Source organism: Penicillium argentinense, assembly GCF_028826775.1.
Source record: "Penicillium argentinense strain IBT 30761 chromosome Unknown utg000004l_segment0_segment0, whole genome shotgun sequence".
In the NCBI taxonomy this organism is placed as follows: domain Eukaryota; kingdom Fungi; phylum Ascomycota; class Eurotiomycetes; order Eurotiales; family Aspergillaceae; genus Penicillium; species Penicillium argentinense.
The window spans coordinates 2,338,062-2,365,893 of NW_026622663.1; the positions used below are offsets into that span (position 1 = coordinate 2,338,062).

At 53.7% G+C, this 27,832-nt stretch overlaps 10 protein-coding genes across 10 annotated transcripts; 5 read left to right on the top strand and 5 right to left on the bottom strand.

The window, feature by feature from the left end:
* Positions 1–943: 943 nt before the first annotated feature.
* N7532_003781 (Eisosome component PIL1/LSP1 family protein) lies at positions 944–2,422 on the top strand (the record flags this gene model as incomplete). Its single annotated transcript, XM_056616275.1, has 3 exons — positions 944–1,061; positions 1,249–1,463; positions 1,547–2,422. The coding sequence occupies 3 exons, from the start codon at positions 944–946 to the stop codon at positions 2,420–2,422; spliced, it is 1,209 nt and encodes a 402-aa protein (XP_056476632.1).
* Positions 2,423–4,313: 1,891 nt separating this feature from the next.
* On the bottom strand, positions 4,314–5,975 carry N7532_003782 (bZIP transcription factor; the record flags this gene model as incomplete). The annotated part of the gene is made up of 2 exons (XM_056616276.1): positions 4,314–4,879; positions 5,726–5,975. The coding sequence occupies 2 exons, from the start codon at positions 5,973–5,975 to the stop codon at positions 4,314–4,316; spliced, it is 816 nt and encodes a 271-aa protein (XP_056476633.1).
* A 782-nt stretch (positions 5,976–6,757) lies between these two features.
* On the bottom strand, positions 6,758–7,831 carry N7532_003783 (DUF1932 domain-containing protein; the record flags this gene model as incomplete). The annotated part of the gene is made up of 2 exons (XM_056616277.1): positions 6,758–7,682; positions 7,773–7,831. 2 exons carry the CDS (start codon positions 7,829–7,831, stop codon positions 6,758–6,760), a joined length of 984 nt encoding a protein of 327 aa, XP_056476634.1.
* A 1,212-nt stretch (positions 7,832–9,043) lies between these two features.
* On the top strand, positions 9,044–12,163 carry N7532_003784 (transcription factor domain-containing protein; the record flags this gene model as incomplete). Its single annotated transcript, XM_056616278.1, has 6 exons — positions 9,044–9,085; positions 9,195–9,337; positions 9,401–10,199; positions 10,260–10,435; positions 10,489–11,031; positions 11,092–12,163. The coding sequence occupies 6 exons, from the start codon at positions 9,044–9,046 to the stop codon at positions 12,161–12,163; spliced, it is 2,775 nt and encodes a 924-aa protein (XP_056476635.1).
* A 493-nt stretch (positions 12,164–12,656) lies between these two features.
* On the bottom strand, positions 12,657–17,323 carry N7532_003785 (kinetochore-microtubule binding complex subunit SPC105; the record flags this gene model as incomplete). Its single annotated transcript, XM_056616279.1, has 3 exons — positions 12,657–14,027; positions 14,084–17,017; positions 17,084–17,323. The coding sequence occupies 3 exons, from the start codon at positions 17,321–17,323 to the stop codon at positions 12,657–12,659; spliced, it is 4,545 nt and encodes a 1,514-aa protein (XP_056476636.1).
* A 260-nt stretch (positions 17,324–17,583) lies between these two features.
* Positions 17,584–18,653, top strand: N7532_003786 (40S ribosomal protein uS17; the record flags this gene model as incomplete). The annotated part of the gene is made up of 4 exons (XM_056616280.1): positions 17,584–17,825; positions 18,136–18,245; positions 18,314–18,442; positions 18,585–18,653. Exons 1-4 carry the CDS (start codon positions 17,651–17,653, stop codon positions 18,651–18,653), a joined length of 483 nt encoding a protein of 160 aa, XP_056476637.1. The 5' UTR covers positions 17,584–17,650.
* A 1,633-nt stretch (positions 18,654–20,286) lies between these two features.
* Positions 20,287–20,721, bottom strand: N7532_003787 (uncharacterized protein; the record flags this gene model as incomplete). The annotated part of the gene is made up of 1 exon (XM_056616281.1): positions 20,287–20,721. The coding sequence occupies one exon, from the start codon at positions 20,719–20,721 to the stop codon at positions 20,287–20,289; it is 435 nt and encodes a 144-aa protein (XP_056476638.1).
* Positions 20,722–21,020: 299 nt separating this feature from the next.
* N7532_003788 (uncharacterized protein) lies at positions 21,021–21,672 on the bottom strand (the record flags this gene model as incomplete). Its single annotated transcript, XM_056616282.1, has 2 exons — positions 21,021–21,128; positions 21,208–21,672. 2 exons carry the CDS (start codon positions 21,670–21,672, stop codon positions 21,021–21,023), a joined length of 573 nt encoding a protein of 190 aa, XP_056476639.1.
* Positions 21,673–22,586: 914 nt separating this feature from the next.
* Positions 22,587–24,652, top strand: N7532_003789 (ENTH domain protein; the record flags this gene model as incomplete). Its single annotated transcript, XM_056616283.1, has 5 exons — positions 22,587–22,631; positions 22,703–22,940; positions 22,997–23,187; positions 23,246–23,357; positions 23,424–24,652. The coding sequence occupies 5 exons, from the start codon at positions 22,587–22,589 to the stop codon at positions 24,650–24,652; spliced, it is 1,815 nt and encodes a 604-aa protein (XP_056476640.1).
* Positions 24,653–25,614: 962 nt separating this feature from the next.
* Positions 25,615–27,743, top strand: N7532_003790 (uncharacterized protein; the record flags this gene model as incomplete). The annotated part of the gene is made up of 4 exons (XM_056616284.1): positions 25,615–26,392; positions 26,462–26,778; positions 26,832–26,947; positions 27,002–27,743. The coding sequence occupies 4 exons, from the start codon at positions 25,615–25,617 to the stop codon at positions 27,741–27,743; spliced, it is 1,953 nt and encodes a 650-aa protein (XP_056476641.1).
* Positions 27,744–27,832: the final 89 nt, after the last annotated feature.

The following is a 27,832-nucleotide window of genomic DNA, read 5'->3' on the forward strand; positions in this document are numbered from 1 at the left end:
AAATAGCAAATGTACCTAGTTTATGCCGATGCCCATCAATCCGGGGGATTGGCACTCCACGGCTGCATGGCGTAGTTCTGCATGTAGATGATCCGAACGGACGGTTGCAATCTGCGCCGCGGCCAACGAGGATGGCGTACCGGCCTCTTCGCCTCCGATCCCCCACTGATCCGCCAAATAAGCAGTGCCCTGGCATTCCTCGTCTCCACAAACGATCGATGACAGGCACCTATTGACTACTCCTCAGGGACTCATAGATTACCCTGACCCAAATGCAACGCTGGAAGTGATGACATGGTCGAGTTCTACATCTGCTCAACGCTCGCCCAGACATGACATCAAGCCGAGCGGCGATGACGTCGGCGATCGAGGTATGGAACAACAGCCACCTCGTGCCCCAGCTTCATCGGCGCTACTGAGGACTCCGCTGGCTAGGACGCCCAATTGACGATCAGCCAGCAGGTAAAAAGGTTTCTTAGTGTGAGCGACTACGCTGCTCGCAGTTAGCAGTGGGATTTAGCAGGCGTGGTGGAGAGTGGTTGCTGGAAGGCGCAACGATCCGCCGACTCCGCCAGCTTTACACTGCTTAGTACTGAATGTTGCGTGGACGGCCTCGCCGGGTAAATCTCCCCGTCGACGTCACTAGGGGAAACAGCAAGCAACGCGAATCCACTTCTTCAGAAAAACCAGCCCCAGCTCCAGAGCTCCTCCACGATAAGAAAGAACCCCTGTGTCGATCTCCGGTTGCAGCTCGATTTCCGTCTGCCTCCGCTGCCAAATCCCCCTCCTTTTTTTTTACCTCACGTCACTACTGCGCAAGGCCCTTTTGACCTCGATCCTCCCCATTAAACCTCCCCCTGCAGGTACACCTCAGTTCCCATCTCCCATCTCCCATCCGATCCTCCGACTCGATCCCGATCCTACAACCCCCTGACCATCCACCATGCACCGTACCTACTCGATGCGCCAGTCGCGCGCCCCGACCGCGTCGCAGGTCGAGAACCCCCCGCCCCCATTGTCGACTACAAAGTCCAACCGCTGGCTCGGAAAGGGTGGCATTGGTAAGTGAGAAGCGGGTCGTTCTGTCGACCCGTCGACCTCGACCGTCACATTCGCGATTCACATCCGCGCGACCAGGATAAGGAGCTGGGAGAGAGAGGATGGGGGAGAAGAGTGCTGCCTGATCGGGTCGAGACCTGAACCCACTCCCCTCCATTCCCTAACCGCCGGATTCGCGCAGTGTCGAAGATCGAGGGTCGAGGGTCGACAGTTGGGGAGTGATCGAAGATCAGCCCAGCTCCAAGTGGAACACCACTGATGCCGTGACAGGCCATGCCTTCCGCAAAAACGCCGCCGGTGCCTTCGGACCCGACCTCGCCCGCAAGCTGTCGCAGCTGGTCAAGATGGAGAAGAACGTGATGCGCAGCATGGAGCTGGTCGCACGGGAGCGCATGGAGGTCGCTGTATGTCAATGCCAGAAACCAGCCCCATGGGGTGGGATATGATCCCCCGCTGACGCAATTGGAATGCTGACCTGTCATTGTAGCAACAACTGTCCATCTGGGGCGAGGCCTGCGACGAGGACGTCTCGGATGTCACCGACAAGCTCGGCGTCCTGATCTACGAGATCGGCGAACTGGAAGATCTCTTCGTCGACCGATATGACCAGTACCGCGTCACAGTCAAGAGCATCCGCAACATCGAGGCCTCCGTACAGCCCAGCCGAGACCGTAAGTCCCCCGACCCCGACGCACATGGAAAGTCATACAAGGAAAAGGGAAAGCGGGAGCCCGATCGAATCAAAACTGACCCCCTAAAAGGCAAGCAGAAGATCACCGACGAGATCGCCAAGCTCAAGTACAAGGACCCCAACTCGCCGCGCATTGTGGTCCTGGAGCAGGAGCTCGTCCGTGCCGAGGCCGAATCACTCGTCGCTGAGGCCCAGCTGTCCAACATCACCCGCGAGAAGGTCAAGGCCGCCTTCCAGTACCAATTCGATGCTTTGCGCGAGCACTGCGAGAAGGTCGCCATCATCGCCGGCTACGGCAAGCACCTGCTGGACCTGATCGACGACAGCCCCGTGACGCCCGGTGAGACCCGCCACGCCTACGACGGCTACGACGCCAGCAAGGCCATCATCCAGGACTGCGAGGATGCCCTGAGCAACTGGGTCACCTCCAAGGCCGTCGTCAAGTCCGGTCTGTCGCAGCGATCGCGCACTCTCTCCCAGCGCCACCGTCAGGCCATCAAGAACCGCGAGGGCGTCGACCTCTCCACCCAGGACGCCCCCATGGCCGGTGACCGCGACTCGTGGCTGCCCGCTGACCAGCACCCCAGCTATGAGGATGGTGAGGATGGCGTCAGCACCGTCGACGGCGAGGCACGAGGACGCGAGGAGGAGCGAGAGCCCATCGCTGCGTAAGACGTGATCAGGAAAAAAAATAAGATCCCCCTGGTCCGTTTCTTCCTGCGTGCTTTTCCTCCCTTCTGCCTACTGGTTATTATTCCTTTCTTTTTTTCGTTTTTTTTTTTCTTTTTTTTTTTACGAATCTGACGGCTTCGTTTCTTGCTCTGTCCTGTCATGTGTCTGTGCTTGCAACCCCCCACACTCTTTTTCCTCGTCTCTGCAGCGTTCCTGATGGTGTCATTACGATCTGTGGCATGGGTTGGCATGGGTTCTCTCTCTCTTACCCCTTCCGGATCAAACACCAGGGTCATCGGTCCTCAATGTGGGGAGGCACTATGTATCGGTCCCTCTGCCTCAGTCTAGTCCCTGGCTACAGTCCAGCTTCTAAACTCCAACCGTACCTCATGGCCGCCGCCGTCTACGCCACCTGCAGCCGCAAATGACCTCCAGTGCAAAAAGGTGGTCACGCAATCTCGTCCAGCCTATCCGGTCACCTCCCCATGATCTTCGCCAACCCACGGATCCGGTTTCCAAGCTCCTTGCTTGTCCATCCATTGCCCATCACACCATTGCAATTCCCTCTGCCAGACTCAATGTCGTGATAAAATACCCGTGGGTCGTGCTCGTTCAGCCCCATCGTCCTGGTTTGGGGGTGGGTCTCGTGCTCCATTTTTTATTCCGGGCCTGAGTCCCGTACCTCGGCCTCCCGAGTCACAACTGCATTACAGTAATAGGGTATGAGCGGAACCAGGTCCATTCCTTACGATCGTCCTGCTTATCAGTGGTTCGATAGTCGATTGTCTCTTTCCAGACGGGGATGGCGTCAACGTTCATGTTGGAACACGCGCGGGTTTTCCGGTGACGACATTTTTTTTCGCTTTTTGTTTTAATGTAATACCATTTTGTGCTGGGTTTTTTGATGGAAGGTAATCGATTAGGTGTTAATGAATCGTTTTATTACTGCTATGCCATTTGTATGTGTAAGCGTAAGCGTGAATTATCTGAGATTACATGCACCTGCCCCCATTTGTGCGGATACCTCGAGTGCGGACCTGCTGAGTAGGTACCATATCTTAGGGTAAGTACTCGTTACAGCAGTGTGTAGTATCATGTCAAGATTAGTGTAGTTAAAAGGTAGCGAGCCAATGATTTGATGTAGGACGGTGTTTACACTCGTGCTCGCAGATATTTACGAGGTCATGAAGAGAGGACACCCCGGTCCAAAGCAATAATTTATATGTATGCAAACTGCGAACCCAACCCAGAAGACGGCGCAAGGAAAGGAATCAGATAAAACGCAAACCCAACGACGAGAAAACAAGCCATATCCATGGCCACCGAGAACCCATCGGCAGACAACACCACACCACCACATCTAATCGTCCTGTCCACCCCGAGACAGGTCAATCGCGGAAGAATGGAACAAATCAAATGAGAAAGAAAAAGAGAAGAGAAGAGAATAGCAGAGAGAGAGATAGGAGGAGGCAAGGGCCCGGGCAGAGGAGAGAAACAGAGACTGAAGGCCCGGGTGGTAGGAGCGGGATATAAGGGAAGATGTGAAACCGTCAACGCATCCGTAAATAAAGAAAGTTCCGAATCCGAGCAAGTAAGACCATCCTTGAGAATCGCAGGAGCCACGGTCGGGGTAGATCGACGTGGAGAACGAGAATTGGAGAAAGGTCGTGACATCGTCATGGTCCCGTTGCCAGCACACCAACTCGGAGCCGTGTATCGAAGTGCTCCAGAAGTAAACTGGTATCCGGTACTGGAGGGAAACCGAGCAATAGGTAAAAAGCCATCGCGATGGCAAGATGATACAGAGGGAGAAACACCGCAGAATCAAACGCAGCCGCAAAAAGAGATCGCCAGAAACAAAGAAAAAAAGGGACACGCTTTGATTTAGCGCTTACTCGTCAGTTCCGACGCCCTTCTTTTTAGGCTGGATATGTTTTTGACCGCCACGGCCGCCCTTGGGATTCTCCAAGGCGGAACTATCAGACGGCGGCGGCATGAGCGACGAGGTGGCCTCGTGCTTCTCGGTGAGTAGGTTCTTGAGCCATCGGTTTTCCATTTCGAGTTGAGCTACCCGGGCCTCGAGGGAAGCGTTCTTCTCCGTGGTTTCACGGACGGTGCGTTCGAGCGCCTGTTCGCGTTGCTTCTTTTTCATGCGGAAGCGGGCACTGGCCGCGGTGTTGCGGCGGCGACGATCTTCTTCCGCGGCCATGCGGACCCCTTCCTCTTGTCCCAGGGCGGCCGCGATGCGGTCTCCGGGAATAGAGGTGGAGTACTTGGTGTTGCCCATGACTCCGTTGGGCGGGGAGATGGACGAGGAGACGTCCGATGGGGTCATGTTTCCCGGTGCGTGGCCGAGCTCATCGGGCGCAAAGGGGACTGGCGGGTAGATGGAGTGAGCCGAGTACGGCATCATGTGGTCGGGAATAGAATAGTTGATTGATTTGTCGCCGGCAGGGCCTGTGGGAGGGAGTAAGCGGTCGGCTCGACGGAGTCCTCGTGAGGACATGATGTATAGAGAGCAGCAGCAGAGAGAGCGAGGAGGATAGGAGGAGAGGAGGTTCAAGAGGGGAGCATCAGGCGCGAACAGTGGAGAGGAGTGATGATGAGGCGGGTGAGGTTGATATTAGGCTTAGGGGACGATGGGAGTAAAAGGGTAACGCCATGTAGGGCAGCATCCTGGAGCGAACAACGGGCACAAGCTGGGGAATAAGGGTTCCAGCGGCCAGCAGAGCAGCCCCAGCCATGACGCTGCGGGTGTCATTTGCATACGGGATTGCGTGCTCGCTAGCACTGGTGATCCCAGCTGGGGCAGCAGCAGTAGCAGCGTCGGCATCGAAATAAGAATTTCACAATGCGACAGCTTGGACCAGATGCCGTGATGGCGTTAAACCCAAAAATAGGGCGTCTGGTCTGGGGTAGATCGTGGCATCTCGGGGCCGCAAAGGCCACGGTACACGCCCTGCAGCCGGAACAGCCACTAGGGCTTCGGACGAACGCAGAACGCAGAAATACGCAAGAATGGGATTCAAAATAAGACGTGACATGCAGGATCTCCAGTTTTTTGCGGTCTGTGAGGATCCCCAGAAGCCCAGGATCTGTCCCATCCCAAGCCCTGGCCCAGTACGAGCTCCAGGGCCGACCGCCCAACACGAACCAGCGCGCCGGGCGATGGCGCAAGAGATGCAACGTCTGGCAACAGCGCAGAATATGCAAAGACCCAGGTAGAAATGAAAATGGACAAAACAGAATAAAACCATGCAGATAAAAAGGGAAATAGGAAAATCCATAACAATTAATACATACCGTGATAGGGATATCCCCTCAAGTCAAGTGAGCGATCATCGTCAATGCTGTCGTAGGAGCTGACAGACAGACCGCCCATGCCTTCGGTCTGATCGTAATCCATGTTGACGTGGGTAAACGGGACCAGCCCGGTGTCGGCGTCGAAAGAATAGTGACGAGTCTTGGCCGCCGGATCAGTGCGCGACAGTAAGAAGTTGAAGTTCTCGATCTTGTCGAAGGCAGGATTCGGACGAGGATGTTCCTCGGGCATGATGGGGGAAGGGTGGAAATGGGGGTGGGAGGGGAGATGTAGGTTTAAAGGTGAGAAGAAGGGCAAGGCCGAGCGTTAGGGCTTTGGGTCAGAGACGATCTCGAAGCAGAAGCACCGGGATGGTCACAGCACGGAAATGGAGGTAATGGAGGAGTTGGAATGACGACCCATTGCCCGCATAGCGCGCCACGTACACCACGAATCAGAGGAGAGGTGAATCTGGAAAAGGCAAAAAGGGGGGAAGGCGTGGGAAGTCGGACGAGGCCAGGCGTGGACAAGCAAGCCACGAGCAGCAGGACGGCCGCGATCTGCTAGTCGATGATCTGATAGAATGGAGAAATCACGACATCGGCACCTCTGGTTGGATGCTGGTTCACCGCCGAGCCGAGGCAGTGAGCGGGCGGTGCGAGTAGGCGGTGGGCGGTGGCCGTTATATGATGCAGATACTGCAGCTGGAATGGTAGTAAGGTGGTGGTGAAGAATTCAAAGTAGTTTGTAGATGAAAGTCGAGTAGAGGTAGGTCTGTTGATATCAGTCTAACGAAAAAGGGGCTCCAGGGGAATCGAGATGACACGGGCCCATCCCCACTCCGCGATGACGCGGTCGGAGCCGCGTTACTTCAGACTAGTCGGAGGATTACTCAGTCGCAGTAGACGGTATCCCACCTACTCTACTAGGAGTATACTATACAACTATACTGCACACTGTACTAGCAGGTGTACCACTGTATGAGGTAGAGTACCAGAAGTACTGGCACATTTTTCATAGTACTTCCAGCCCAATCAAGACCATGTCTTGGCAGTGCTTGTCCTCATCGGGAGCACCTGGCAATAATATCGGCAGCGTCGCTCACACTGCGTCCTTGTGTCTGCCGCCCGACTCGTTCCTGTCCGAGGATCGTCTCTTCCGCCACCGTGCGATACACCCTCCGCGATCACTCCGTACACGCGCTCCCCGACACCATCCCACCCGCCCTCGCGATCCAGTGTCACCCCAATACCACGCATCTCCTCCCACCGGTACGCCTTGGGGCTCATCCCCACCACCCCGGATCGCGACAACGCCGCCGTCGCCGGCGAGTACTCGTCCAGGTGAGCCAGGGTTCCGGCAGCAGCTCCGCCCGCTGAACCGTGGAGAAGGACAGGATCGACAGCGCCGTGAGACCTTTTGCCAGAGCGGCAAAGAGCGGCAAACGAAAACTTGAGGGTCGGCGCCGCTCCAATCCGCTCCGTGGCAATCTTCACTTTCAGGACCGCGGCCAACGGCGCAAACGTGTGGGGAGCCTGTCTGCCCTCCCCCACAACCCCCGAGACCACGACGCTGGGCCTCTTCCACGTTCCGTCCGCCTGCTGCGCTGGAGGTCCTCCAATGATGCCGCCGTCGAGAAAGTGGCACCTGACCGTTCCTGACGTGGCCGTCGTGGGATCGGCGAAGAGGGCCCTCGTCTCCTCTGCCAATCGGGAGGGCCTCGTATTGAGGTCGAGGAAGTTGAGCGGACTTCGGCTCGCGTGTCCGTTGATGTCGGTCAGTGATCGTCTCCGCGATTCTGTTTCGGGCTGCCTGCAGACCCCCGCAATCCTTGTTGCCGTGTCGAGGGCATTGCGGGGTGGCACAATGGATAAGATGTAGTCGACCTGGATGACCAGGTCCTGATCCGTGGGGAGCGCCTCGATGGCTACTGCTCTGATTCGGGCGAGGGTGTCTTCACTGGGAGATGTCAGTATGATCCGTAGTAAAGTGTAGAGAAGGGTAAAACAAAGTAAGCAGGATAGCTGAGAGTAGGTTGTATAGACCTACCTTCGCCCTTCACCGACAATGACCACCCGGTAGCCATGGACCTGGAGCAGCTTGGCCATGCCGAAGCCCCATATATCCGATGGAGACCATACCGACCGTCGTGGGACGCATAGTGAGGTTGAGATAAGACAGGAGAAAGACTTGACTACAGCGTATCCTAGCCCTCTGGATACCCTCAATTGGTGCGCGGAGCCATTTGTCAGCTGGCGTATCTCTGCCGTGAAGTGGTGTTGTCATGAAGCTTGGATCAGGCACGAGGTGCATTAGAGTAGTGGTAGGTGCGGGTGGTACGTGTACGATGTCTCATGATGTCGGTATCAATCCGTCCTGCATGATTCATGATTCATCCCTTGTCTCTGTTTACTACTGCCTTGGGGATGGCAGTGCCTTACTCATGGAGATACTGTAACCACCCCCCTTTTGCCTCGCACCACACCTCTCCCGGGTTTTCAAGGCATCATATGATGGTTCTGGGTGCTTTTCCTGAGTGTATGTATACAAAACAGATTTTTCTGCTCTGCAAATAATCACGAAGTCCGAAGCCCGAAACCCGATTATTTCACTTGGTCTGTGAAGCATCAGTGTACAGGATGGCTAGCCAGACAGCTGATTTTGCAGGTGACTGGATGGATGATCCGCTAAATGATCAAATAGGTGGCTAGTTAAGAGACAAGTTCTAGGCGGAATTCAGCGTTCAAAATAAATACCCATAATGGAAGTAGTATTTGATAGCGAAATTGGCACAATGTTTTGAGACGTCATGGTGGGGTGTGGTCTTGAGTCAAAAAGAGTGTGGTTACAGCACATACGTTATAAATATCCGCAATAAATGCACATTGTACATAAAACAGAAGAAATAAAGATTGGTGTTTCAAAGACACTGTCCGCAACTAAATTATCACTCTAAATTTACCATGACTCGTTATCTGCTGCTGATCCGTAGCAAATCTGCTTGGTCGCAACAATGCCATAGTATAGCCGGTCCCACCGAAAAACGCAGTCGGGAGTCGGCACTGCCGAATCCCCGACGCCAACCTCCGTCATCGTGGCCACCCCTCAGAGATTCCCGATCAGACCTATTTGATGTCAAAGAAAGACCAGGATCGCGCCGCATGCTCTAACGGCGCTTAATCGACCGCGGTAAAGGGCTTTCCCGAATCTCGCGCCCGCTAAGCAAGACTTGGCATGATTCGCGGACTCCCCGGGCAATGCACGCAATGCCACAGTCCGCTGGCATAACTCCTGACACGAACGCATTCTCCACCCCCGCAATGGCCAACACTTCTTCCGGCGGGCGGAGACGATGCCAAAGGGTACGTTCGACCGTGAGGTCTCCGTCCGGGCGCGCATGCCCAAGCGGGACGGGGGTCTGGGGATGACGGTGGCGACACCAACGGCGCTAACGAGAATGACTCCATCCAGGCTTGTGAGATGTGCTACCGGAAGAAGACCAAATGTGAACTCGAAACCTCCGATTCCATCTGCATGCAATGCACGCGACGGGGCTCCAGGTGTGTCTTTCCCGGGATTTCGCCCGTGTCGGAGACGCAGCAGGAGGAAGAACGGTAGGTTTCCCTTTTCTCGTCTATGTCCCGGCTTTTGGGAGGTGTTCTCACGTCATATCACAGGGATCAGTATATTCAGTCCTTGAAGGATCGATTGGAGAAAATCGAAACTCTGCTCAAGACAGCAGGCATTCTGCATGAAAGCGACGTGACTGGCGACTATTTGGATGATGAGATCGATGCCGAGTCCCCGGACGATGACCAGGGCAATGGTCACCGACGGACAAGGTCCTTGGGCAACTTGTCGTATCGATCCTCCGAATCCAATGCGCTGTCAGATTACTGCGAGGCAGCCAAGTATGGCGGTGACTTGGAGGGCACTCCCATATTCAAAGCTCATGAAAGCGACGATCCACGATTTTTCGGTCGGTCTTGCTCTCTGTCGATTCTCTCACGCGGCGGTATTGAATGGATCAAGAATAAGACGGGCGATGTCAGCTTCCTGCGCCTTCTATCACCTGATTCAGTTCACGATAGTCCATGGAGCATTTGGAGACCAGACGTCTTCCATGATCTCTTCGCTTCTCAGGTTTATCGACCGCTGCCCCCGCGGTCAGAGGTATTTTCACTTATGAAAGACTTCTTTCGGACTGCAAACCGACTCTTTCCGATCTTCCATGAAAGTACTTTTATGAAGATGGTTGAATGGCAGTACACGCAGCAGACATGCGACGATGCCGCGCGGTGGGCCAGTATCAATATGACCATCTGTCTGGCGTATGAATATCGATATTCCAACAGTCTGAAATCGGAAAAGGATCGAGAAAAGGCTCGGATGTATTTCAAGAATGCCATGTCGGTCTTTACAGAGCTGGCTCTTCGACGCACAGACATACTGAGTGTGCAAGCTTTGTTGAGCATGGTAAGTCTGGCCGCGACCCAGATGAATCTGCCATCAGGGTAGTTTTGCTGAATATTACAGGCTTTCTTTCTCCGCGGCAATTCCGGTACCCAGTCTGCACTGCCGTTCATTACGGCAGCCATGCGTTCATGCCAGCGGATGGGCCTGCACCGAGACATCCCGAGACCAGATTTGAGTATTGAAGATCAGGAACAGAGGCGACGAGTCTTTTGGGTCACCTTCACCGTTGACCAGAGGTAAGCTCTGCAATCAGATGGCATTAACCATTCGATGGCTAACAGCCGTTTAGTACATGTTTGAGGGCTGGGAATGCCCCGTCTCAACACCCCGATGACTTCGATGTGCCTCTACCGGAAGAACTAGAGGAGGAGAAGAAAGACTCCGAAGTGGCCAGCAACATTCCCTTCTTTCGTCAACTGTGCCGAATGGCATTGATCAAGAGCCGCATCTTTTGTCGACTGTACTCCGCCAAAGCGCTTCTCAAACCGCCTCGAGAGATCTATCAAGTAGTAAAGGAGCTTCATGCCGAGCTAGAGGAGTGGGAAAAGGACTACCCATTTGAGGAGGAGCCCAGGCAAAAGGTTGCCGAAACGGATTTTCTATTCGGCTTCGGCTCGATCGGTCTTCGTCTCGTCTACTATAATGCCCTGATAATGATTCACCGAATACCTCTCCTTCTCAACTACTTGATATCTTCTCGGGAAGACCCGGAAGAGCTGAAATCTCTCAGCAAGGCACAGGCGTCGAAGTCAGCTGTGATTTGCGTGCAGGCCGCGCGAGACACGCTGAAACTGGTGAACAATATGCCGTGGGGAGATATTGCGTGGTTATGGTACGCGCTGACAACCTTCTCTCAACACCTTTTCCAATCGCTGACATCTCATTGATCTAGGTCTCTTCTCTACTACGTATTCCTGGCGGCAGCGACAATCTTCTCGAACATCCTTCGGGATACTCGTCACTCGTCAGTACGAGAAGATCTACACTCTCTCAACATGGCCGCGACCTTCTTTGCAACACTCGTCCCAGGGGATGGACCTGCCAACTATGCTGGTTTCATGACCCGAATGAGCGCCAATTTGGAGCGCATCGCCAGGCTAGCAATAGAAAAAGACGAGAAACGAGCCCGGGACCCCGACGACATAGACAACGGAGATCAAACCCCAGGCGCCAAGAGACAACATTCTCGAGCAAACTCGGCTTCACAACCGAAATTTCGCCACCGTCCCACGAACCTTCGAACATCAATGAACTCCGATACGACGGGATCATATCACTACCACACATCCGAGGCCCCGCACGCGTCAAACCCATCCGCCACAGCCCGCTCGTACATGGCGGATTTCGGAATTCCGGAATCCATCGAAGGCCTTCCACCCATCAACTCGTCCGGATACGTCGTACCGCTTAGTCCAAGCAGGATAGACTTCTCGGTGTCTACAGGTATATCGAACCAGCAACAACCTGAGTCAGCTACCGGCGGTTACTCGGGCCTCGGCCTAAGCAACATGAACAACACCACGCCCGACTTCAACACCATATGGATCCAGCCACAACAGCAAAGCACAACCACAAATACAGCCACAACACTCTCCTCCCCGCAAGACCAACACCAATCCCCATTCTCCGCATCCAGCACAAACAGCACCCAAATCCCAGAATCATGGCAAGTCCCCCTAACGGCCGACTGGTCCTACGGCGACAACCTCTGGTCCGGTCTCTTCCCAACAGAAGCACTCGTCGCCTCCGGCACAGTCCAAGACCCGGGCTTACCAATGCCGATCCTCTCCGCCGAATCTTTCCTAAACGCAGACCAGGCAAATATGTCCCAATCAACCGGAAACCCAGACATCACCTTTGGCACGGATAACATGGATTACGGGTTCGCGCCTTCGACGACGCAAGACCAAAATCCGAATCAAGAGGGTGATCTGTGGCCAAATGGGTTTTTGGGGCTTTTTTGATACATCGTCTCTCTCGTTGAGGACTTACTCATACTACTACTACTACTATACTCTCGTTTCTACTGGCATTTCTGGCGTTGCATATGCCATTGTTATGAACATCAATCCCTTCATGAAAATAGGGTATTTACTGTTTCTTGCGACTGAATGTGATATGACTGCATACTATGGTAGTTGATTGACAAGCACTGGTGGGTCGAATTTCTTATATCTAGTACAAATCTTATCATCCTATTCTACATTCCCAAGAAAAATATCAGATGAGGACCACAAAGTTTGAGTCATTGGAAAGTAGAGAATATGGAATAGAATGATCCAATTAATCAATGATATGATCGCTTAAGTGCAAAACAATAGAAATCCCAATCCCCAACTACTAGTAACTCCATATCCCATCCGGATCCATAACAAAGTTCCAATCCCGGTTTCAAATCAATTCCCAATCCTAACAGCCGTATCGAAAAGAAATCATCAACATAGGATAGGTATCAAGTTAAAATACAGACCCGGTAAGCATTCGCACAGCCTTGCACCATACACCATTGCCCAGCTGTGAACCACCATCCTCTGGCACAAGTCCCTTCCCAAGGATACCTTCCATTTCTTTGCCGGACAGACCAGACTTATTTCCCGCTCCAAAGCCATAAACTTTCGTGGCAAGAACGTCAATATCGAATTCTAGCGAGCCGATCTCTTTCGTGTTGTCGTCCTCAGCTTTCATGCGCGTGCGGATATTGAAGTCAACGTCGATACGCTTAGGCCCGTTCTGCTTCACTTTCGCACCTTTCCGACCTGCGTTGCCGATAAGAATGCAGCGGGCCCGAAGGGAAAGAGAGGAGTTCTCTGGCTCGGAAAGGGTGAGACGGGTGACGCCGCAAAATTCGAGCATGCGTGCTTCGTTTTCGAGGCCAGCAGTGCGATCCCAGGCGGCAGAGACAAATCGAAGCAGTTTCCTGGGAGCAATCTTGGACTGTTTGATAGTGGAGAGATGCTGTTGCATTGACTGGAGGACGAGTGAGGCGATTGGAGAGATGGATTTTCCTTTAATGAGGCTAAGCTCGAGAGGCTGGTTCTCCTTGTCGACACCATTGGATGTCTTGGTAGCAAATGCGCTGGGGTGGAACCTGATCTGCAGTTGTCCGCGATAGGACATGACCAACATCGGATCGGTGGACGACTCTGGCAGGGACGATGCAGAGGTGATCGACCAGCCAGTCTGACTCTCAATGCGCTGAACGGAGTTCTTCAGTTCGCCGATATCGCGAGCGCTGAATCCCCGGCACTCCTCCTTGACACGCTCCGCTTCCTGGATTTGACCCACGTACTCATCGCGCATCTCGGTTCCGGCCTCGATGATCGCAGTCTTTTCCTGGACCTCTGCCTGGAGCTGCTCGAGTTCTCTCTTCTTGGCCTCAATCTCATCCTCGACGGTCGAAAGCTTCTCGCGCGTGCCGCGCAGCTCGTTCTGGTCACAGCTCTCCATTTCCTCAACAAGCTGCTGCAGATTGTCTGCTTGCTGTTCAAGAGACGCTTGTCTCTCCAAAAGTGAGGGCAGGGTGTTGTTGAGGAGCTCTTCACGCTTGGACAGCAGTGCATCGTCGGCTTTCATGTCATCAACGTGACGAATGAGCCCTTCTTTAAGACCCTCCAGCAGCTTCATGCGCCACTCGTACCAGGTGGCTTTGCTCAGAAGGCGCGCATGAGTCTTCACGTTGCGGAATTGGTTGTCCATAATGACTCGAATGTCAGGCGGGGCGGTGACATACTCCCGGAACAGGGGAGGATTTTCGGCGAACGTTTCGGCCTCGATAGATCGGATTACTTGGCGACCTTCGGAGATATACGACTTCAGCTCACGGCAGGACTAGAAAAAGTTAGTAAACAAATATCATACTCGAGGTAGTTTAGGAAAGAACTTACATGCTGGTACAGTTCCAGCATAGGAACCGTGCATACTCCCGCAGCCACGCAATCGTCAAAGGTGATCGTTCCTGCCTTCGGAATAAGCTCGGTAGACCGTCGGCTTAGTCTCTTGCTGGTACTTCCGGGTGCAGTTGTGTGTCGTCTCTTTGTTGTGGTGAGTTCCATGAAATGGATGTTGGTCATATTTAGGAAATCCTGAAGCTGAATGGGTTCAATCTCTTCCTCGGGCTCGGGCTGTTGGGGGTCAGAGGCAATATGTAGAGAATCCACACCCTCCTTCAAAGGGGTAACACCCTTCTTCGAAGCACTCTGTGGTTCCTGAGTGGGAGTTGTGCTGCCTTTCAGCGGCGAAGAGCTGCGGGCCCTGCGAACAGGTGACAGAATGGATCGACGAGCGCTGTCTTTCCTGGCCGATGATGGGCCAGGAAGTCTGACCCCTTTGACTGGACTCACATCATGGCCCCGAAGACGCTTCGGAGAGTTCTCGGCTTCCTCATCATCCAAATCAAGCTCAGCTGGTCGCTTTCCGAGAATGCCACGCGCGGCACCAACATGAAGGCTTTTGCGGCCGCCGAGTTTGTTTTTCTTCGGACTCATGCTAGAAATCATATCCCTCAAGTTCGAAGTTGAGTCCGGATCGGCAGAGCTGGAGGGCGGGATATGTCCATCTTCTCGGAGTTCCTCTTCCTCGCGATCTCTCTCCTCGTCGGCTTGCAACTTCAAGGGATCTTCGAAGCGCACGCCACCTCGTTGCTGCTTTTGAGGAACGAACTGTGGTGTATTTTCACCAAGAGATAGACGCTTGTCCAGAAGAGCAACTACACGAGGGGAACCGAGTCCCTCCTTATCGATGCCGAGGCCGGAGGAACGACGTCCCTCGCGAGGTTGCAAGACAATACGGGGGGTGGACGATCCACTGGCCGAGTTCTGGTCAAAAATACTGAGACGTGGAGTCTTTTGCTTGCCCGCAGACTGTTCGATGTCAGGCCGGAAAAGCTTCTTCGGAGATGCACTCCGGAAAGACACATTGGCTGATGGAGGTGTCTTGCTCGGGGTTGTAGGCTTGGTTCGAGGCGTGGTTTGCTTTGGTGGCGTCACTTGCTTCTTTTCCGGTGACTGTGATCGACGTGGGGATCGGCGCGGAGTATGGGAATCTGGAACCTCCAAATGAGAGCTGCGTCGAGGCGTCCGAGACTTGACACTTGCCAAACTAGGACTGCCGTTCTCCGAAGCCACTGCTGCCACCTGGAAAGCGAGGGGCGACTTTGCCGGTGACTTGGCAGGAGACTGTCGGACAATTTCCTGGAAAGGTGAGCTGTTCAGCTGGCCAGAGTCGGTCTCAAGCTCCATCAGCATCTTCGCTTGAGATTTTTCCTGGGTTTCAAGACCCTGGGGCAAAATTCCGCCAACTGCGCCAGTGATTTCCATATCCATCTCATCATCTGAGCCATCATCCTGTTCGTAGTCCATACGGTCCGACTTAGGAGAGCGGATGGCAGGCGGCTCATCGTGGGTGTCAGACGGGATCTTGCTCAGGACTTTGCCAATGGCTGATGTGAATTCCATGGTCATTTCTTCATCCTCATAATCATCGTCATCATTGGCAGGCTGAACAGGGTTCATTCCTGAAATTCCTCCTCCAACCACATTTGTCATCTCCATGGTTTGGTCATCATATTCGCTCTCTTGGCCCATGGACTTTCGACTCACGGCGCTCTTTCGGCGACCAGGTGATTTGCCCAAGATCCGTCCGATGGCGTTTGTCACATCCATACTAAGGTCTTCATCTTCGTCCATTCCATCGGACCCTGCCGCATCTGCGGATGAAGTAGCCTTGGAAGGATCGACATTCTCTTGATCATGTCGAGCACTGATATCCGACCAGTCAAAGCTTTGTCTTTGACCCTTCTTAATCCAAGGCTGAAAAGCACCTGTAATTTCTTGGTCTGCGATTTCCATGGACACCTCTTCATCTTCTTCATCGACCGCTTGTGTTCCAGCTTCTTTGGCAGCCTGACGCAGTGCTTCATTGAGTCTCGCACTAGAACTAGAACTGTTCGAAACGTCGGATTGCATACTGGCACCTGATCGGGCTGTCATGTCATCCATGCTCATAGCCGTGCTTTCGGCATCAAAACCCTCATCAGATTCCGAGGAGTGTCCATCTTCTTCGGCCTCCTCTTCGTCTTGCGCGCCCGTGTCTTCGCTTCCAACCGAGCTTCCGCTAAACGGACTAGAAGACATGTTGGGGCCCTCATCACCGGCAGAAGACCCAGATTGACCTCTCATTTGCTCTAGGTCTTGATGTGCAACAGGTGAGAACCCAAATTCCGATTCAGCATCTGACTCTGGTGATGACGGATTTTCCTTGACCGAGGAAGGCGCCTGTTCCTGAGCTTTCCCAGACGTACGTCGCGTAGAGTTTGCTGCCGATGAAGAGGTCGAGTCGTCGGGGATCTCGACCACATTCCAGGTGTGGAGTGTAGCCTCGGGGGCAAATGATACGCGGCGGTTCGCTGGGTTGAGCGTGTCAGGGAATACCCTCTGGCTATTCGATTGGTTGGGTTGCTTACCCATAGACTTCCTTCGTGCTTCACGCTTCTCTAGAATGGTTTGCTTTTCGCGCTCTCGGCGTTCCTTCTCGTCACGTTCCTTAGTAGCTGCCATTTCCTCTCGAATCGCAGATGTCGCATTGAAGGTGTCGAACGGGTTGGCGGTGTCGTCACCCTCCGGAGCGGGTCGAGGCGGGGTTGCGAAATCGATGAGCAGACCTTCCTGGTTTTGGCTGCTCTCTTCCCAGTTGGACTCTTGACTTGGCGCATTTCGACCTGGGGTGCGCCGGCGTGTCTCCTCGAAGGACGGGATGTTTCGCACAGGGGATACCGGTACAGTAGGCTTCAGAATGGACTTGAGCGGAAACGAAGCCGTAGACTAGAAGCCGATCCAATTAGTGACATTGATTTACTGACACATTGAGGAAGCTCGGACGATAACAACCTTACGCCGGTTGCCATTGGCATTCTGCAGAGCATCAAGTCCACCGGGACCCAGACTCTTACTCCGCGACTTCTTATCCTTTGACACGGTTTTAGTGTTGCCTCCGAGTGGCGTTGCAGCACCGATATCTGTTGTCGCATTCTCCTTATCCAGACCAGACGTCATCTTAGATCGGGGTACATGAGCGATGGAACGGCGAGAGCGTACTCGCGCAGCGCCGGAATCGGCACGAGAGGACATGGTGGCGATGGGCACGGCAGGGCGCAATCACCCAAACATGTCGCGCAGGGAAGGGAAGGGCGGATGGCGGAGATATCACGGAGTAGACCATCAAGTCGCTAGTCGCATTCCCCTCCCAGCTACACGTCTCCGGGGCGCGTCGAGGTCACGTGATTGTAAACAAACGTGAAGCCCTAACCCGTCCGCGCTATTCCGAAAGCGGACTAGCGGCCACACACAACCGCCCGCGCACTTAGCGAATCTTTCTCAACTTCGACGACCGAGACCCGCCAATCTTTTCATCCGCAGTTCGACCATCGCTTCCTCGTCGACCAACACACCGCAGCCATGGCGACCGAGTTGACCGTCCAGTCTGAGCGCGCTTTCCAGAAGCAGCCTCACATCTTCCTCAACGCGAAGACCAAGTCCAAGTCCAAGAAGGTTGGCTCTGGCCGTCGCTGGTACAAGGATGTCGGTCTGGGCTTCCGTACCCCCAAGACCGCCATCGAGGGCTCCTACATCGGTATGCACGACCTACGAGAAAATTATACACCTGGAGCGCGGAGATCTACGAAATACTGGTCATTTTTCGATCGTGGGAACCGACAACGAAAAGAAGTCATGGGACAAGGATCGGAGATGCGATTGGCAATGGGGATACACCGCAGAGTGGCTACGAATTTTCTTTGCCCTCAGAGCGATTGTAATCTCAACATTACTACTCGATTTTCTATCGAATTTCCCACGTTTCGATGTCGAGAACATGACTGGCCAATATTGAAGATCTCCGGCCGCCGGGCACCAGCCGAATGCAGTGCTAACACATCCAACAGACAAGAAGTGCCCCTTCGTCGGTCAGGTCTCCATCCGTGGCCGTATTCTGACCGGTCGCGTTGTCTCCACCAAGATGCACCGTACCCTGGTCATCCGCCGTGAATACCTCGTAAGTATTTTCAATCTCAAACCGCCCGACGACCCTGGGGCATATTTTTGACTAAAGTATCGCTTTAGCACTACATCCCCAAGTACAACCGTTACGAGAAGCGCCACAAGAACCTGGCTGCCCACGTCTCCCCCGCCTTCCGTGTTTCTGAGGGTGACTGGGTCACCGTTGGCCAGTGCCGTCCTCTGTCCAAGACTGTACGTTGAACTCGGCTTTACACTGCGACGGGTAATAGCATTGTGCTCCATAATCGTCTTGGAACTTTCACCGCACTGCTACACCTGCCTTATAGCCATGCCTGATCTTTTCTCGAATTTTTCTCTAACATGATCTTTACAGGTCCGCTTCAACGTCCTGCGCGTCCTTCCCCGCACCGGCAAGGCCGTCAAGGCTTTCTCCAAGTTCTAAGCGTTGGATAGAGATTGGGTGGTCGGATACGGCGAAGGAAGCGGTTTAAACTGGATATAAGGAATTTTCTTGTACGGGGGTCGGGATAGTTTACGAGTTTCCATGTCCCAGATACCTTGCTGAAGAATGTGTATCCACACAAAAAGCAAAAATATTTCATCGATCCTCCTGCCACGGAAACCGTACAGCCCGCCTGGGAACATGGCCCATCTGAAGGTCGACAAGGCGGTGCCTTTTTTGATGCTTGCACTTCCAGTTTAGATTGTGCTCTTCTACGCCGTTGACATTGATACGATAGGAAGAATCGAATTCATGTTCAAGCAAGAAATACGAAGTAGAATAGGGCCTCGAGCGCGCTCGTCTCGAGTAGAGGCGGCAACTCATGCTGTCCTAGCATATTGTCAATGTCTGGGGCTGTGAATATCCTCCAACTCCGCAATCAGCGAGATAAGCAGCATACAACGTCTCCCAACGGGAAAACTCCGATCAGCACCGTATTTCCTGGCCTGGAGATTCACCAGATGGGATCATCACAGCCATGAAGTGGCCTTCAAGAGTGTGTATCCATAATCTGTATTGTAGCAGAACATACCAGTGCGAGACTCATGGAAAATTAACTGGATATGAGAACTGAAAGACGTTTGTATTGCTCTCAGGAAAACCACAAACAACTCCCTGAGTACCTCTCCGAAATACCAGATCAAGGACACCTCCGAGCTGCAACAACCGTCTCAATTTCTTTCCTGGGTTTTGTAGTTGTTCAATTTCCTGCGTTTTCTCCATTTAATATCATTCTAGGAACAGCACCACTCGTTCGCCTCGTTGGTTAATCCTCAATATCCTCACAAGCCATTGTCGTCCTCGCCCTCTTGGCTAGGTCCTCGGAGGGCCAGTCACTACTCAGTGCTGCGTCGGCGTCGGTCTCGTCAGCGATCTGGCCAGCATCACGCTTACTCGAACTAACGGTCAACGATGATATTGATTGCATCATACTATAATTTTCCGGCCTTCCTGGGTGCCGAATCCGAGGTGAAGCGAGAAACGACCGGATTCTGGCACGCCGGTACGCGTCAGTCGTAGGGGTGGTAGGAGTAGACACATCACCTTCCATCTCTGATGTAAGCGGACCGATTCTTTGCCTTCCTAGGTCGAGAAGCCACAACAGGTCTGACCGGCCTCTCTGGCCTGTTGGTCACAGGGGTGAGTAAATTGTTCACATCAGGCTGATCAAATTCGTCGAAGTCGGAGTCGTCATGAGTCGAGAATACGCCCGGGCTCGGGGTGTCCCTTCGTCGGTATGGTTCTTCTGGCGACTCTGAGGAATGTTCGCTTGAGTCTGAATCTGAGATATTTGCGTCTTCTGAGGGCTCATATGACACTTCCGATGTTCCGCTTCTTGCTCTGCGATGTGTGCGTAGCGGAATTGGCACAATCGGTGGCATGGGGTCCGGAAATACTTCGGCATCAGGGTTCTGGCCCGAGTCCTCGCTGTCGCTCTCACACGCGGGGGCCTCGTATGTCATGCAGCTAAATTGTAACCAAGCTTCCATGAAACAGCGGCGCATCGGCACCCAGTAATTCTCCGGCACAATTAGCATTTCATCAATCGTTCCACCGTTGATTCAACATCGAATCACTTGTATGATTTGATGTTCTGAGCGAGCTTGCTACGCAGGAAGCGGGTACAGTACCGTTTGCTGCGAATCATTGGAATCTGCAGGAACCGACCAATGTCTGCATCTCTTTCACCAGTTTCCATGAGACTGGTTATGCTAAACGAGCAAACGATTGAGGAGGGATTTGTTTCTTCCCAAACCTCATACTCACCATATCCCTTCCAGTTCTTTAGGGAGGTGTTTGTCAACTCGACTAGGCGCACGGCTTTGTAAAGCTTCTTTTCCACTGACAGTTTAGAGCTATCAATAACGGCCACTGATGCCCCGTCTTGACGATGGAGAGCACGGTGGATTGGTGTGAGTAGGGAGGAGAGGGTAGAGACAAAGGGACTTGGGACTGAGTCCCTCAGCACATGGCGCTTGAACGCCTCGAGAAACTCCTCTTCCCCCATCTTGTTCAACTTGCGACATTCTTCAATGCTAGCAGCCACGAAAGCGCCAGCTTGAACGTGAGTGGAATGGTTGATGCCTTGTTTGTTTCTGTTTGGCCACCGAAACAGGAGATGCGGGCGATCATGTTCTGCACATTCCCCTGGATAAGAAATGCCCCATCGGTCCTGCTCGCTGACTTCCATGGTCTCCGGCAGGGGGAGCAGGCCTCGGTGTCCATGTCAGGAGAATTGGAAGGAGACAGCTCGATGCGCTGAGACCCTTCCTCTTCCCACGCGCAATAGATTCATTGTTCGTGATACTAATTCAGTCGGAGAATCGTCATCTCCGGTTTTCCTTCAATGCTCTTCTGCATCGGAAGCGGGTCCATGGGGACGAGGGGCGCTGTATGGGGTTTGGTCTCGGATCTCTGCACGGAAGTTATCTCAATCGCTAAATCAGAATCGTGTCGAAGAAAGAGTCCCAGTAATTTGTCGGGGATAACTCACAGCTGCGACGGCTGACTCCAGGATCTCGGGGAGATGCTCGTCGGCATCAAATGCCGAAGATCCTGACGGTTCCGTGATATTGCCGACTCTTACGTTAAGAGTTATGCTCAGTCGCTGTGCAATAGCTTGAATCTGAGAGATCCTCTCCACCCATATCCCATCCGTTTTTAAACCTGTCAGCGCGTGCACATGGCGCCAGACAGGTTCATCTTGGTCCTGTATCTTCAGCCACTGAGCGTGAAGGGTTTCGTAAGACATAGTCAAGAGGCCATGGGCACCGCAGGTATATTCCCGGACAAATTCACCAATGATTAGCTTCAACTCGCCAGGTGGTACAATGAAGAATCTCATTAGACAGCAGAGAATTTGTCGAGGGGCACAATCCCATCCCATTTCAGGATGAGGGGGGTTCGTGGAGTCGGCCATCTTAGGTTGCGCAATGCGAAAATTTGAGAAGCTCCCCATAGTGTGACAGTGCTGTCGTTTCCGGTGTGGCTTTCTGTGAAAAAGTGCTGTATGGGTTGACGAGAAGGGTTGAGAAAAGTGAGTTGATGGAATCGCTCGAGGTTCTTGGCTCGAGATTTGAGGTGGGTATCCTTTTTATAGCACATGGCAGAGGTCCTGATTGGGCCCTTAATTTAAGACTCGAGCCCTTTTTTCTTGATATTAGACATGGTATCGTATACTACAGGGAAGCCACAATAGTGTATCGAGGGTATAGTGTTCTTATGATACATCTATACTCATAGATGCTATATATTTCTAGCTGCCAGGATAGAATGCATACCACGAAGTATTTTTCCCAGTCCGCCACCCCACAAGAAAGGATGATCTGGAGATATGTAACACACAGTGCCCCAGCATATACTCAGTTTGAAGCGTATTGCATCAGCTAGCCCACACAAGCTCACATTTTCCTGCAGGATCGATTAGTATATACTCCGCGCTGCGCGAATGATAGCTCCTCGTGCGGGAACCGGCGCTAGGCCCGATCGGGCATCCGCCAACCCGGAGTGAGTGCTCCGCCCAGCCCAACCTTGCCCTTCCTGATATCCCCTTGACATCCAATCCTCTTCCGCATCCGCCGCTTTCGAGGGCTTTTCCTACTTGCCAATTGCCGCGTCGGTCTTCTCGATCGCCTCACATCGACCTCCGCCGAACCGCAACTTCTCTCCACGCCCAGGCACCCGCGATGCCCAATCAGCCACCGCATGAATCCCCCCAGTGATGATTGAGAACCTGCACGACCACTACGAAGGCATTGGCGTATGAACCGGGCTCTTCAACTATTTAATCCCTCCTAGTCTCGCACCTGTACATTCCCCCAGTTGCTCGACTTCATCAGGGGGAGCGAGCGCCGATCTGCCTCCCGGAACACGATGACCAACTTCGAGAAGTCGGTCAAAGGGGCCACGAAGCTCAAGGTGAGTTAGGCGACTGAACCTACTTTCTGAGAGATGGTGGAAGACTCAGACTAACCTGCTTGGGTCAACAGCTTGCGGCCCCTAAATCCAAATACGTTGAGACCATCCTAGTGGCGACCCACACCGGCGAGGCGGGCGTCGCAGAAGTATTCCGAACACTACAACTTCGACTGCGCGATTCAGCATGGACCATCGTTTTCAAGGCTCTCATCATCGTGCACCTCCTGATCCGTGAGGGCCAAGAGAACGCGGCCCTGTCTTATCTCTCTGACAACCCGAAGAAGATCGCCCCCAGCAACTTTTCCGAAGGTGAGTTCAGTTCACAAGCGAATGGGCATCCGAACATCTAGTAATATCAAGCGCAGCCCAGTCACAAGGTCGTAACATTCGTCGATATGCCGAGTATCTAATCACACGCGCAAGAGCCTTTGAAGCAACCAAGACGGATTACGTGCGAAGCGGGCCGGGACGCCTAAAGCGACTGAGCGTGGAGAAGGGCCTGTTGAGAGAAACGGAGTTTGTGCAGAAACAGATTCGCGCTCTGCTACGAGCTGACGTGAGTGATATCCGCTGTTTCCTGGATGTCAACCGCGACTGACCGACCCTACATGCAGTTATTGACCGACGAGCCCGAGAACGAGATTAGCTTGACTGCTTTTCGCCTGTTGACCCTTGATCTCCTGACATTGTACTCCGTCATGAATGAGGGTACCATCAACGTCCTGGGTATGCCCCCCGCAAATTTCGCCCGAACCTGACCTTTCAGTTGCTTACAATTATATCAACCAATAGAGCATTACTTTGAGATGTCCAGACCGGATAGTGAACGTGCTCTGGCAATCTACAAAACATTTACCCGACAGACGGAAGAAGTGGTACAATTCTTGGGAGTGGCAAGACACTTCCAGTCAGCCACTGGAGTCGAAATTCCGAAGCTGAAGCATGCCTCGACTGATCTGGCGCGTTTGCTCGAGGACGACTTGAATGACCCAGATTTCGACCTGCGCCGTCGAGAGTATCTGGCACAGAAAGGCATCAAGAAAGATTTTGGTGCTCCCTCTGACACGCCTTCGTCTGCCACCCCGTCTAAGCCCACACCCGCGCCTGCGTCGAACCCACCAAGACTACCTGAGCCGCAGAAAGCGCCACAATCGGACCTGATCGACTTCTTTGAGTCGATCGAACCAAACCAGCAGCCCATTACCCAGCAGAATACTGTTCAGTATCGGCAAACAGGCTTCCAACAACCGCAACAGCAGGCGTTTTATCCCCAGCAGACCGGCTACCAGCAGCAGCAGCAGCCTCAAATGACAGGCTACGGCCAACAGAACCCATACGGCGGAGGTTTCCAGCAGCAGCAGAACACTGGTAATCCCTTCGGACAACCTATGGGCCAGCCGCAAGCCCAGCCGCTCCAGGCTACTCCCACCGGTGCTGGTTTTGGAGGCTACACTCCACAGCCGCAGCAATATGGTTATCAGTCGAACCTCGCATCCACTCCGCAGAATGGGATTCCTCCTCTCCCCCAGCAGCAACAACAGTCGGCCGTCGCAAATCAATTGCAGCCGCAGACTACCGGAACAAACCCATTCCGACAGTCCATGATGCTCAACTCGGCCACCGGTGGTGGCGCTCCCCCGGCTGCTCCGCTCCAACGACAAAACACCAACCCCTTCGCAAAGCGACTCTCTGTCGCGCACCAGCTCAATGCCCCTCCAACTGAACCAGTGCCTCCACTTCCCCAACAGCCACCGGCGCAGCAGCACCAGCAGCCGCAAGCGCTCCAACCCCAGCGAACCGGAACCAACCCGTTTGCGCGGAGCTCGACCGTTCCTCCCCAGACTACGGGGCTGCAGCCTCTGCAGCCGACTCCAACGGGGAGCACCAATCCATTCCGCCAGAGCCAGTTCATCCACCAACAGACTGGACAGGGCTGGCAGAATAGTGGACAGGGTGGCACGATGGGTGGATTGGAGCAGATGGATACGGTCCCGGTGTTTCCGCGACCGGGAATGATCTAGCCCTGGTGGTTTCGAGATAATCCTATTGTCCACATCATCGCCCTACCTTCTCATTCTCCTCCACGATGTACTTCCCAATTTCCTTGTCTTCTACGGCCCCCATTCCCCGCCCATGCTCATACTGCATCTTGACGGCTCGCGGCGCGAGCTTGCCGGTATGGTAAAAACATGAGCCTTGCGTCGGACTGGCTCAGGGCTCAGCGTTGATAATAGAAACAAACATTCATGAATCCAAGCAAATGGCCATCATAATTCATTGTGACGCGCGATCCCTTAATGTGAATCTCCAAGCTCGAATAGGAGTAGGCTTTCGGGAATAGCCCGTGGAGGGCTCCGTGGACCCTATCCCCGGTGGCAAGTCCACCCCGCGCCGCTGGAAAAATTTGCCCATCCGTTCTGCACGGCTGTTAAAGTGAAACGGAGCGCAGAAATTAAGCTCCGGATCGCCGTTGCATCCCCTGACTAGTACTGTAAATATGGACTCGCCCGGCTGCCCTAGGGACCCCGTGCTGCGTACTCGAGTGGGGCTCGACGATGGAAGCTTGTCAAGGTTGTCTGGATCTAGGTTGCGTTCAGACCCTCTGGGGCCTAGAAGTTTATTCCCCAGCGCTGACTGTCGGACTTTGCGATTCCAGACATCTCAGCATCTTCAACTCTCGCCCGTTACCCTCGCCCTTGCCCTCTTCGCACCGCGGCCCCCGCGAGAGAGCACCGAAACCGACCGCAATCTCGCAGAATTCGCCGGCGCAGCCTCGCATCCCACTAGCGACGTTAGCGGGGGGCCATGATTCGCCCGACCATGCAATGATAAATCGTGAAGAATCTGGCCAGCATCCAGCGGAATTGCCTAGCGGAACCCCCGTGCTTAGGAAGAATCCGCCGCACTTCGACTCCGACCCTTCCCTTCCCGGGAGCTGGCTCGTTTCCTCTTTCTCCGTCGCAGCTCCGGAGAAGCGTGTATCATGGACCCAGAGGAATCCTTTCCGGGCTACGAGCAGACCTTGCCCGTGCTGTCCCGACCTCCAGCGACAACGGTCTGGCGGGCCGCCAGCGAGAGCCCCCAATCCCAGTTCCAGCCCGACCCCGCGACCGTCCCTCCGACCAGCACTCTCGCCTCAGCTGAGATACCGCCTATCAGCTCGGCTGCACCGGCAGCATCCCAACCGTCAGCTACACAACCTTCACAGGCGGGTCCAACAACCAAAACGGAGCGCAATGCAGCTTCCAAGGTTCGCAAGCCGCGCAAAGCCGCCAATGCGTCAGCCGGGAAATCGACGTTGTTCTGGGTCCATACAGACCCAGATTCGGCCTCTGGGGGTACGAAGGAGGAAACGTTGAAGCGGATTCGATCCCATGTGATGTCGGAACATAACAGGAAGAAACGGTTGGAGAGTACCAAGCGATATAAGGGCAAATCATGGAAGCACCTGGCCTTCCAGCCGCCAGAGACAGTCCCTGGGGCCATGGGGCCGTCCCCTCCGCTCTCCTCGGCATCCTCTCAGGGCTCCCAAATGGTCGAAGAGGGGGAAACGAAGCAGGAGTTGACTCCTATCTACGCCAGTCCCATGGAATATTACTCCGACCTACCCCAACAGTCATGGATGAACGATGGGGTGGTGGGCTACCAGGATCAAGCAGCGTCACCGGCACTTTGGACTGTGATTGGATCAGGTGCCCACGATCCATTCAATACTGGGCATACACAGCTCACAGATCGAATGATGCGATACTTGCAAAATTGTGAGTTATCACCTACTCTGCGCCCCAAAACCCTGGGGGGTTCAATCAACTAACAACCTTTGTGAGTAGTCCTTTGGGATCTGACACAAGAAGCGCATCCATTGCAGACTCGGTATAAGCCAAAGCTGCAAGCCCACTGGGCCGCCCTCATTCAACGCGACCCGGCCGTTCTGCATGCGACAATATGCGTGGCTACTTCCAATGCGGCCATGCAGCGGGGGGAGCTACCCGTTCGAGACCCGAATCAGAGACGTAGCGCGCTGGTAGTAGACACTTTTCATCATCGGGGTGAAACTATTCGCTTGGTCAATGAGGGCTTGTCAGATCCCGTGAAGGCTTCAAGTGATGAATTGATCGCTGCGGTATCTGCACTCTTGACGATTGAGGCAAGTTGGAGATCCTTGTCCGGACAATGCACATGGAACTTATAAAGATCTAGATTGCTTCGGGAAACCCAGACTATCTCAAAATTCACTTGGCAGGCTTGCGACAAATGATCGGATTGCGCAAGAACTTTGCCGAGGTTCCACCAGACGTCCGCTTCCAGATATCATGGTGAGTTACTGGAACTGGTTAGAAACTCAAAATGCAGCTAACTGTTTGGAACAGGACGGATATTCGAGTCGCATGTATGGCAATGACCAGGCCCATATTCCCCTTTGTCCGATCCACCCGCCCCTTGGGATTCTCCCTGGTACCGCCCAACGACGACGTCGCCCTACTCGCCACCCGCTTACTTCCATTAATCAAGATCCCTGGAATATTCAGTGAATCTTTTGCTAAAATAATATACGACCTGCTCGAACTTTCTTGGTATGCAGAGTGGATCAAGGGCAGCATGGGATACAAGGAGTTCAATGACGAGACCGAGGACTACTTCAACTTCGAGGTGCTCTACGTCGAGTATTCTCTACACGCAGACCGATACACGTCCACCGGCCACACTAAGGGCGATAATTCCATTGAAGGATGCTGCCGGCTGGCTTGTCTGTGCTTCCACAACAGCGCTATCTGGAGTTTCTACCCTATGATTGCACCTCTACTCCCCAAACCCATCCTTGCACTCCGCGCAGCCCTCGAGGCCACCATCCCCTCCGGCGTCTTTGCCCTCTGCCGCGACCTTTTAATCTGGCTGCTATTCATTGGCGCAGCATGCAGTCAAGTCATGCCGTCGGAACGCACCTACTTTGTAACGGAGCTCGCAACAGCCTGCCGTCTACATGGCGTGACATCTTGGCAGGAAGCCCGGTCCATCCTGCTCGGCTTTTTCTATGCCGATCGCGTCCACCTGCCAATGCTGCGTCAGATATGGCAGGAGGTTCAGCTGCAGGAGGACCCGCTGCCTGCATGATCCTGCTATCTTCTCTTCTCCCTCCCAAGATGGAACCTGCCCGTCTTCTAATTGTCGATACAGCCCCCTCTCATGATGAATGCAGATAT